At 44.1% G+C, this 11,799-nt stretch overlaps 1 protein-coding gene across 1 annotated transcript in view; it reads right to left on the reverse strand.

Annotated features, from left to right (window-relative positions):
* Positions 1–2,459, reverse strand: part of PAMR1 (peptidase domain containing associated with muscle regeneration 1) — a 61,220-nt gene extending 58,761 nt beyond the window's left edge. The window contains exon 1 of the mRNA XM_044436359.1: positions 2,357–2,459. Within this exon, the coding sequence (XP_044292294.1) occupies positions 2,357–2,432 (76 nt within the window). The 5' untranslated portion in view covers positions 2,433–2,459. The remainder of the gene's footprint in view (positions 1–2,356) is intronic.
* Positions 2,460–11,799: the final 9,340 nt, after the last annotated feature.

Below are 11,799 nucleotides of genomic sequence, written 5' to 3' on the forward strand. Positions count from 1 at the left end.
TACACAAAAAAGGACAATGATGGAAATGAAGTCAGGAAAATGTCAGCACTGGGACTGCTGTGCTTGGTTACTCCCTCATGTCCACCCCCCCCCCACAATGACACACAGGTGCTAAATGCACACACACACAAAGAAGTGCATTTCTCTACAGCAATGAGCAGAAGATACGTCCCCAGAGGTTTGAGATCTCACCTCTGAGAAGCCCCTGCCGGCATGACCAGTGGTCAGGAATGCTGGGAGCTGAAGTCCGAAGCATCTAGAGATCTACTTCTGCATAGTCCTTCTCTACATCCCTGCCTCTCCATTTCAGCAGTTTGGTGGAACAGGGGTACAACAAGAGTTAAGCAATGGTATCTGAACACACCAGGAGGCACCATCCTTCCTCAACTGGCTCCATAGCTGGTACTCCAATGGCAAGACTTTGGCTGCTGGAGCTCTGGAGTGAGTTGCCGCTCTTTGGCAACTGCAGCTATGGGCAATCTCCTGCCTAAGCCAAGGGAAGGCTGCTTTCGTGCAATACGTGCAGATTCCTGTTTGAGAATGCAATGCAGTGGTAGTCCATGAGAGATCCCTCTTACCCAGGAATCTGTGCTTTTTTCTCTGTGGTGGAAAATGTTAGGGCTTATCTGTGCTTCATGTTTGCTGCATGAACGCGCTGCTGATGTAGCCCACAGATGACCTGCAGTGTCTACATTGAAAACATCTGGGAACTGCTTTCAGATTGCTTTGAGAGGGACCCATGTTTGCTAACAAAAATTATACCAAACTGAGGAGATGGAAATCCTGAGTTAGACCATTACTTAACTGTCCTAAGTGCCACCATGTGTTTTACTGTTTCTCTGCCTGCCTACTCAACATCCCCTCATTGCCTTTCTTTACCAAAGTCCTCATCAACGTCCCTTTTTCTGGCTTGCAGGGCAGGGTTTTGGGAGGGTGGTGGGGTATTTGATGATTCCTGAAATAGCTGGCCAAGTGGACAATTGCAGTTGTTGTGCTGCTGCTTTGGCAGGGAAGCATAAGCTGGAGGTGTAATATACTGCAGGGTAAATAAGCCCTTAAGAGGGAGCTCCTTATTTAGTTTCTGCAGACAAATTTAGTTTCATGCTTCAGAGAATACCTGGGCTGGGCTGTCTGGCGTGCCTACCACAAATGGGACCCTACCTCAAACACAGCTGCTGAGTTTGCGAACTGACCAGCACAGAATTGCTCTGGAAAGCCATTCCTGTCTGACTTTAATCCTTTCAAGTGGGGCATCAATCTGCTGTATAACCTCCCATACAGAATTATTTATATACAGTGCGAGCTTCAGTTTCTGGAATGCCACCATGTTTACTTGGTACATGTGATTTTTACCATTCTCTCCTTTAATAACCCAGTGATTTTTGCCTGTGTGTCTTATTTTAAAAGCTGGCCTTTTTTTCTATAAGCACAGAGCCCCTTATACATAACACAGAACACCTTATTTCTATATTATTTCCACATATTTCCCTGGGACATCATGGATTCCACAGTTTTCAGGTGCTGCTTAGTTCTGAATTGTTGATCTGACAGTCTGACCTGCGTCCTGTGAGGGAGTGCAAAGGATTCTGGGAGTGGGAAAGCAGCTCCTAACGTGCAGGCTTCAATCAGCATGCAACTGTGAGCTCGCTCAACTTTTCCTGCAGATGAAAATGCTCCCTTGGGATAGTCCCAGCAAAATTATATTGAAGGAGAACTGCTTTGCCATTAGATCAAAGAAGAAAAACGCACATGTTGACTTATCCTGCTAATGCTTTTTTAAAAAAATCATAGCTCTACTATAAAATAGGCCCATTCGACTTTAGCAATATTTTCCCCTTTGAAGGCATAGAGCATTGGCAGGAGTAAAGCATGGGTCAGAAACCAAATGTGTTTTTTGTTTTCCTGGTCTCCCCCTACAACTTTTTTCTTTAGACTCAGTCCGGAGGAAGTGGGGATCTGTCTTTGGGCAAGCCTGAGGAATTACACTTGGAAAATCGGAGGTTTAAAAATGACATTCCGCACCTACTCCCCCCCCCCCCCCCCGCTTTGCAGTTTCTTAAGCATCCAGCGCGCCGGGAAAAGAATGCAAAAAGTAGGTGGGCGACGTGTTTACAGCGCTGTGGCAAGCCAAGAGACGACACCGCTCCGGTCGTTTTCCTCCAGATGGCTGGAAAGCCGTCCTGGAGGAACCTCTGCCCCACCGGTGCTAGCGAGAAAGCCAGGAAGACGCGCCCTCCGCCGCCGCCCGCCCCAGAGGAAGCCGTACCCGCCGCCGCTCCCGGTCTCCACCAGATCCCAGAGGCGCTCCGTGCCCTTCGGCGTGCATGGAGAGCAGCCAGGCGCCTACTTACAGTACCTCTCGGCAGGCAGGGCAGGCAAAAGAGCTGCAGGAGGGCGGCGAGCCCCAGGTGCGTCCAGGCAGCGGCTGCCATGCCGTCGCGCAGGCCGGCCAGGGCAAGAGGGTGCGCCCGGCCGCTCGAGGAGGGAAGGCGGACGCCGGGCGGCAGCTTGGACGGGACCTCACCAAGCGGTGCTTCTGAGCAGCATCTCAGATTTCAGACCTCAGCGCGCTCCCCTCATCCTCAGAAGGGGGAACTACCTTCAAGAAGCTCCTCGGACGGCCAGAAGCACGGCGACGTCAGCCCTCCCACCCCCCCTCAAAAAGCACCCCCCTCGGCTGCTCCCTTAACCCTTTCTGCGCTCGGGCGAGCAATCCTGAGGGCTGGAGGAAGGGGCAAGGGATGGCCCTTGGGCGTGAAGCGGTGCTCACGTCTTGCTTTGGCTTTGTTCCCCCCTCGCTCTCCGCCCCGCATCTTCGAGAGACTAGAGGCAAAGAAAAGAATGGACATCTGCGTGTTTTGATAGCCCTGCGAAGAGAAGGATCTCTTCTGTCTCAGGTTTATTTGAGCCAGGCAATCGTCTCCCTGCGTGCTTCCTTTACTTCTGCAAAATGTGAAGATAGAGTGTGTGTGTGAGAGAGAAAGAGTGCCTTTGAGTATGTGTAGAGTGCATAGAGATTGTCATAAAGCAGGCTTAGAAACACCTGACTGGACCCAGAAACGTCCAGTCTGGTCAGTCACCTGATCAGTCAAACTGTTTGCCCACTGCTAAAGACAAGGAGTCTCTGTCTATTGAAAATGTGGTGACCCTCTTTTCCCTGCAGCCTGAGCAGAAGAGAGAAGGTCTCTCAGCAAAGGCCCCAGCTCTAGTGCAAGTGTTTGTTCAGATGGCCCTCGTTTTGGAAATGTTGCGCACACAGTATCCAGCAAGATCCTTCCACTTCTGGAATTAGAAATGCATGCCTTCCTTTTGTTCCGGTGTGTAAAATATCAGTGTGGCATGAAAAGTTGCTACACGTTCTTGAGAAGGTATGTTGTGGTTCTCAGCACATCCAAGCAGGGAACTTGATGCTTGATGGACAGCACAGTCACATCCAGACCATGTTTGGTATCACCTAGAACAGTTGACCCCAAGCACCAGGGAAGATTGACTGCAATTCCAGTAGTGGGAGCTGATGGTTACACAAGATGGCAAAGATTCATAGTGAAAGGGTGTGAAAAGTGGCAGTTTTGCCATTTGAACTGGAGGCAGAGAGGTGGCATTTCTCAGTGGGAACTGGGATTGAAACACGGGGCAAGGAGAGGGAATTTAATGTAGCATCAGTTGTCTGCTGCCCTTGGAAGAGCTGCCTGTTTACCGCCAATGTGCTCTACCAATATATTTGTAAATAAAACAAGCTCCGGAGAAGTCCATAAACACTCTCGCATGCAAAGGAAGTGAAATGCTGCCTGTCACGTCACCCCTGCAATGGCACGCAACCATGTGTGCATGCATGTACCAGGACAACAGTTCCTTCTTCAGCCACAGAAACTGTCAGCCACCGCGACTTGGATGAGCCTTATTTACACAGGCCATATGCTGTGCAAGAGACTGAACAGAAAGTTTCACTCTAGGCTGTTTATGTCCTGTTACAGAAGGCACAGTTTGTGTTTCTACTGATTGGCTATTGACAAATGGGACTGATCACGCCAGCCAAATATTTCAGCCTCTGGGTTGTTCACTTTCCAGGAAGAGAATTCTCTGTGAGCTTTGAGTGTTGTGTTGCAGAATCCTGCTGTATCACTTGGCTTCCATTTCCTTTTATTTTCTTACAGATCAGCTCTGTGCTGTGCATATTTATGGCAGCTTGTGAAAATCTGTCCCACTCTGTAGCTAAGCTGCACGCTGTTCCTTTGAACTGTACAAAGTGTTACGACAGACGCTTCTAAGAAAAAATGATGGGCTTTTGGATTCTCAGAAGGTTATCTCACTCAGTTGCTACCAAGGCGGGTTTTACTGAAACATTAATACATATAAAAATTACCTCTAAAAAGCAAAAAAGGTGCAGCTCTTCTTTTAAATCTGATCTAATGGGAAGCTAAGATGGCCTGGAATCACTGCCATGGTCCTGTATTGTTGCTGTTATTATGCTGTTATTATTTAAAAGATCAGTCTGCAGGCATCTTAAAGAAAATGCATTGATTAATAAAAAGTCAAATGGATGTATCAAGAATCTTGTCAGACTAATTCTCTCTCTCTCCTTTACTGAGAAACCTTCCAAATGGACAGCAGAAACACTGTGGATGAAATCTACCTCGACTTTAGCAAAGCTTTAAACATAGTGCCCCACAACACCCTGATAAACAAACTAGCAAAAAATGGACTAGATAAACTATTAGGTGGATCCAAAATTGGTTTCTAAATTAGGCACAAAGAGTGTTCATCAATGGCACCTTCTCTAACTGGAGAAAGGTAACTAATGGGGTGCCACAGGGTTCAGTCCTAGGCCCAGTGCTCTTCATCATCTTATTAATGATATAGATGAGGAAATACAGGGACAATAATCAGATCTGCAGATGATACCAAACTGAGTAGAATAGCAAATGCCCTGAAAGACAGAATGACAATCCAGGGCCATCCTGATAAGATTGAATGCTGAGCTGAAAGCAACAAAATGAGATTCAGCAGGGACAAGTACCAAGTCTTCTATCTAGGAAAAAGAAATCAAATGCATCGACACAAGATGTGGAACAGGTGGCTCAACAGAACTGAAAAAGACCTTGGAATTACTGTGGACAACAGGTTAAATATGAGCCAACAATGCAATGCAGCCACAAAAAGGGCAAATGCTATTTGGGATGCATTAATAGAAGTATTAATGTATCATTAATGCATGAGTTCTGACTAGCAAATAATTTTGTGGACATCATCTGCACCTTTGAACTTTTTGCAAGAGGCTGTTAATAATCTGATGCATCTACTTTCAGTTTCATTGAGGAACTGAGATCTAAAAACTAGACAGGAACATGTCCTTTCCTGATTTTCAGCTATATAAGCTCTAGGTGGCACTGTGGTAGAGAATAGCAGCAAATACATAACAGGAAATTGCACTTACTTTCATCGCCAGAACTAATATTCAATTTTCCCTGCTCTAAACAAGCAAACAAGCAAATAATCTTCATGGAAAGTGCTGTTTAGAAACAATTAACATGGAAGGTCATGTCATCCTAAAACTCTTATAAACAATCATGAATGCAGAATGAGAGTACATAATAAATTCCTTATGTGGAAAAGCTGTTATTCAGCTAGAAGGCCTTCAGAGCAATTCTGGTAACAGGAAAGCAACTATGTCCAAGCTTCTGAAACTGGGGGCAGTACTGAGTGTGCTCATGTTAAATATAGGGGCACTGACAGGATCACTCTGATAGCTGAGATTAGGAAGAGCAGGAGTATATTACATAAAGACCTCTTCCTAAGGGATTTAATGCCCCAGTCACTGTTTTAACAAGATAATAACTGTGCTTCTGTTACTGATTCCAACAATTCAGGCTGATTAGTTGCAATCAGCACCTTTCACATATGGGTTGTAGATGAATGATGTATTAATTCAAAATACCAATAATCTGTAAGGCATTTGGAAGTAATCTAAGTTAAATTGTTGTGGTGATGCTGAGGTGAATGTATTCCATAGAGGCATGAAGAGAAATCTTTCGAATATGCTAGTAGGTCTCCTAGGAGGATTGGTAAAAATATATATAATTAATTGGTGCATTTGCTTAATGACATGATTGGAACCTTTTTTTCCTAAACTGCAATATTTGATGGCATGCCTTCCCCAACCATAATCAGCATCTGAAGCCTTTTTCCAATGGAGGCTCAGTGGGACAAATAGGAAGGGCCTTTCCAGTGGTGACACCCCCCTCCCCCATTGTAAAATGTTTTTCCCACTGAGGCTGACCTGGTGCCAATTTTATCATCCTTTCAGTGGCAGAATAAGAGAGCTCTCTGTGTTGAGGCATTTAAAGACATTTAAGGTTTATCAAATGCCTTGATGTGGATACCCAGCTAAGATGTTTTTAACAGGTTTACTTGGTCTGCTGCTAAATTATTTGTTCATCTTTAAACTGTTTTTAAATTTTGTTTTTCCTAGAAAAATATACTTGTGTTTATTTTAACATTCCTCTTCCTAGGAAACACCCAGGGAACTTCAGCTATTGGGCAGTAAAGTAATGAAATGAAGTAACAACTGGCCAGTTGACTTAAACCTGAAGTCACTGGAGATTTCAATCTGGGTGCAGGAAGCGACACAGTTGTGGTTGCTTTGCCAATTGCAATCATGAGGAAACCATTCAGACAGACAGAGAGATAAGCTTATTGAGAACCCAAAGCATATCTGTATCCTGGAAAAGAAATTAAATGTAAATGAAACTCGAGCCTGAGGCTCAAGCCAAAAGGCAGCAGTTTAATGCAAGATTAGCTCTAATTTTTATTTCCCTCTTTCAGTATGTTTTTAGTAGTTTGAAGAACCATTTTGATAAAGAAGTAATGGCATGCATGTATAGAAAATATGGCTTTTAAAGGAAATGCTAAACTGAACTGAAACATTAGGTCACTTATTTGGAGGCCTGAAACAGAAGAACATGCTCTGCTTGTTGAGCTCACATTCTCAGCTGCATGTGTTCACGGTGCAGAATCTGGAGTATAGGATGCTCTGTACAGTGTTATTCACATGTCTTCAGGAGGCTTTAAGAGCAACAAGATGCTGCCCTTGGCTGTGCAACTGGTTCAGAGCTATAAAAATAGAGAAAGAAGGCGGGCCTCATGTTGATGCTACTTTGAATTGCTCGGTCTGTGCTTGTGTTCAACGGCTTGGTGTTCAGGATTCCTGCGCACCACAATACAATGCAACACAATCCTTCAGTCCTATGAAAGACCGTGAGAACCTTCCAGTTTCAGGAAGGCATCCACCACTGGGAATAATGTTAAGCGATTTCTATGTGGCTGCCCCTTTATGTGCATCAGCACTATTTTTTTTTCTTTCAGAACTGGTCAGAAGCTGAACTGACAGTGGACAACTTGATACCTTCCTGTATTTGAATAATCAGTTGCGCATTCTAATAGGGCTATTAGTTAATATTAAGAATAATGGACAATGATGATGCTTTTTTGTGTGTCTTTCAAAAAGCTGAGACCAGTGCTAATTTATGATCTCATTTGCGTTTTTGACAGGCGGCCAGTGAGATGTAGCCAAATGGATCTAACTGTATTATGCAACTGAGCAAACCACATCCTTCATTCAACATTATTTGCTGTCTTGATTTGGTTTTACTCAGTCTTTCCTTTGTATATAGTTGGCAATTATCTTCACCATAGTAACATGCTGTGAGTGATAGAGAGAAAAATCAGGCATCACTTTAAGATGTTCCAGGGATAATTATAGAACTAAACATTTTGCCAAAGGCCAGGTAAACTGCTTAACTACCAACCTTATGCAAAGCAACAGATAGGAACAGATGAAAATGAAATGGCAGATACATGTGTACTGCGAGAGCAGATACTGAGCAGTAGCTCATTTGGGCAGCAAGCCACTCATCAAATTTGAGGAAACCCTTCCCTGACACAACCATGGCAGCCATCTTTTCATGAATTAATTCACATCTTTTATTTCCCCTGATGGCTTCCATTTTGACAGCTGTCAAAGAGAAAACAAAAGGAAGAAAAACATATTTTGAACCTCTTTGGTTCAAAGAGGCTGGTTCCTGCTGAACTTTGGTAGCAGGTATACCCTTGACTATCAATGCACCACAAGATTCATATTTATGCAGTTGGAGAACTGTGTCCTTCCTTGGTTGCATAGGAGTGCTAAAATAAAAAATAAAAAATAGAACGCTATTTGTGCACACTGCCTGTGCACTTTTTTAAAGGGGGCAGTTTGCCAGCACTAACAGCCTTCCAACATACCATTTGGGCACTTTGAAGGGGCTGCCACTGACTGTCAAAGTGGAAATCCTAAAAGCTGCCTGTCAGGTGGGCTTGGTGCTGGTTGGGGTAGGGGGAAAGGTAAACAGTGAAAAAGTTGCAGCACACTGAAGATGGCATGTGATTGTGGCAGGGAGGGGAGTGACAAGTCAGTCCTGTCACAGAGTCATCTAGGATACCTGCAAGTGATCTGAAGGGGGGACAAAGAACCCACAGTGAGCCCAATCCTGTGTGTATCGCCAGAGCAGAATGGTGTGATGTGCAAACAAACCTAATGGCTTATGATCCCCACTATGAGTACCAGGGGAATTTGCAATTAACCTCATCAGTATGGCTTGGTGCCTGGTGCAAACCCAGTGAGAATGGCTATTTCCAGTAGTTAACAGGTCAGGTCAGCCCAGAAACCTACAACTTCCCATGGCTTCTGGCTTCTTTGCTGCCCAACAACAGCAAAGCATCCTGGCTGGGTTCCCAGACTGCAACAAGCTGCACCATCAAGTCTCGTCAAGCAAATCTTCCAGCACAGGCTGCTGCATCACAAGGCACCATGGATTCCCCAGAAGGTCCTGCCTTCTGTCTTTGACCACGTCCAGTTTCACCCAGCCACTGATTTAATGATTAATGTTGGATGGCTCCTGTGCAGCTTCCGCCCTGCCCATTCTGAGAGACTAAAATGCCTCTCTGAGGTGTAGTAACTAGCTGCAATTTCAGCTAAATAATGATGTTTCCCCACCCCTTCTTCCCTCAGCCCACTCCTCCCTAGAATGCAGCTCCCAAAAGCTTCTCTGAAATGGAATGCATCCTTTGAGATGAAAGTACTTCTGCAATAAATGCTGAGGTTTATTCTCAGATCTCTGTAAATTTGAGTATAGGCTATCGCTGAGTGTTTGCCTTAAGGCAATATCTGGACAGACAAATGAGTGTGAATAGCTGGGATATTCCATTGAGTGTCTCAGTGGGAGGTAATGATGAGAAGATTGCTTCTTGAAACAAGAACACTCTGGAATGGACTAAATGGGAGCCGGGAAATATCAGAAGTGGGAAGGCAGACTCCCAGTTGAGGATTATGTAATCTAAGGATGTATGTGTTTGTGTAAAGGGGAACAAAGCAGGCATACTGCAGTTTGGAAAAGAACAATGAAAATTAACAGCATCATGGGGTGCCCAGGACATCTGGCAGGTTGCTGGAGTCTGTAAGTTGTACTTCTACCCGCAGTACATTTCCTCCTAATCAAATGAAACCAAACCTTATCTGGAGTTTGTATAACACTTCATTATCAATGAGGAGCATAGTCCAAAACCCTAGAAAAAGTACCAATCATTTATCTATGTATCTATTTTGTCCATCCATGATCATTCTTATATTTGTTGTTGCGACTCAAAGCACAGGAGCTGGGGAAGACGCTCCTGACCTGGACAAGCCTTTGTGATTTGCTTTCCATCCAGGTACAACAACATGGTTGAGATGCCTGAAGCCTTCCAATCTGGTAGGACTCTAACTCCCATCAGCCCAGCCAACATGGCTAAAGGTCAGAGGTTGTGGGAGTTGTGTTTTGATAATAGCTGGAGGTGGCTGGTAGCTTTTCACACTTTTTAATTGATTAATTTGTTGCTCAGGAAGCAAGAATTTTCTTTCTCAAATAGAAAGGTTTGATAATTTTCAGTTTCCCAATGACTGGGCTGAAGATTTGCCTTTGTAAAGGTTACATTTACAGTGCCTTGCCGAAGTATTAAGTCTTCTTTAACTTTTCTACATGTTTTGTGTTTCCACCTGGAATTGAAATGGATTTATTTGGCTTGTTACCACTGGATGTACACAAGATACTTAACAAAGTGAAGGCATATCATGCCACAAAAATTATGTAAATGCAAACAAAGTGGCACTTGCTAGAAGCATCTTTAGCAACATTTACACCTATGAGGCTTCTTGGGTAAGTGTGGATGAGCTTTGTGCCTCTGGATCCTGCTATGCCTGCCCATTCTTCCAGACAAAACTTCTCCAGCTCTGTCAGGTTGGAGGGAGAGTGTTGGCGAACAGTGGCTTTCAAGTCTTCCCACAGATTCTCAAATAAATTGAGGCCTGGGCTTTGACTGCTCCATTCCAAGACATTCAGGTTCTTGTTTTTATACCACTCCAAAGTTACTTTGGCTGTGTGTTTAGGGTCATTGTCTTGCAGATGATCTTCCAACCTACATCCAGGTCCCTTGCAGACAGGTTTCCCTCTAGAATGGCCCTGTATTTGGGCCCATCCATCTTGCCTTCAATCCTAGCTAGTTTTCCAGTACCTGCCAAAGAAAGGCATCCTTGCAGCATGGTGCTGCCAGCACCATCCTTCCCTGTTGGAATGATGTTCTCTGAGCAATTAGTGCTGTTGACTGTGCCACACGTAGCTTTTTGCAGCGAGGTCAAAAAGTCGCATTTGAACTTACCAGACCAGAAAACCCTTTCCCACTTTTTTACTGTATCTCCCACCTGCCTCTCTGCAAAGTTCCAATGGGCATTGACATGGGTCTGTTTCAGCAAAGGGTTCCTTCTCACTGCTCTTACACAAAGTCCAGTTTTCTGGAGTGTGCATGTGATACTGGTTCCTTGATGCTTCCCCTCATGTCAGCTGTAGAACTCCAGCTCTTTCAGAGTCATCACTGGCCTCTTGGTTGCTTCTCTGATTAATGTCCTCCTTACCTGTTCACTGAGTGTTGGTAGACAGTCTTCTCTAGGCGTCATCATGGTTCAGCCATATTCGTTCTATTGTGTAAAAATGGATTTAATAATAGTTAGTGCTCCAGTAGATGATGTTCATAGTTTGGCATTATATATATGTGTGTGTGTGTGTGTGTGTGATAACTCAGATCTGATTGGTACATTTACACAACTTTATTATGTTGTTTGGATAGAGTTGGGGTTAGGGTAGTCTGTGGTCTTTGCAATGCTGTTTGGTTTGATATGACCACCAACAAACTCTGAGACCTTGCAGAAGCAGGTGTGTTCCATCTGAGATCATGTGGCCTTGAATCTGCACACAGGTAGGTTCCCTTCAACTCATAGTGCCTGACTTCTGTAGGTGTCAGGTTGCACCTGAGCTTAATTAGCCACAGCACAACAAAGTGTGGGGGAGAAGACCTTATACAACTAACAAGTACCAGTTTGTTTTTAGGTAGTTAGTTTTTGTGGTACATTAAAAATAATTTGCACATTCACAGTGTTAGCTGTCTTGTGTACATCAAGTGGTAACAATGCCAGTTAAGTACCTTTCACTATCAGGCTGTAATACAACACAATATAGAAAAGTCAAAGTGGGAAAGGTGGGAGTTTGCAAATCTCTCTGCAAAGCCCATACAAGACCTTTAAGGTAAGTTTGGTGTGTAAATGGGAATGTTTATAACCTGGATATCCATGGTCAAATACATTGTCTGAATCAGGACTCATAATTCAGAGTAGTTTTCTATAAAGCATGTACCCATTTTTTAAAAACTCCAAGTCAAACAGAAATCAATATGCAT

Source organism: Varanus komodoensis, unplaced genomic scaffold, assembly GCF_004798865.1.
Source record: "Varanus komodoensis strain SLA01 unplaced genomic scaffold, ASM479886v1 scaffold3, whole genome shotgun sequence".
Taxonomy (NCBI): Eukaryota; Metazoa; Chordata; class Lepidosauria; order Squamata; family Varanidae; genus Varanus; species Varanus komodoensis.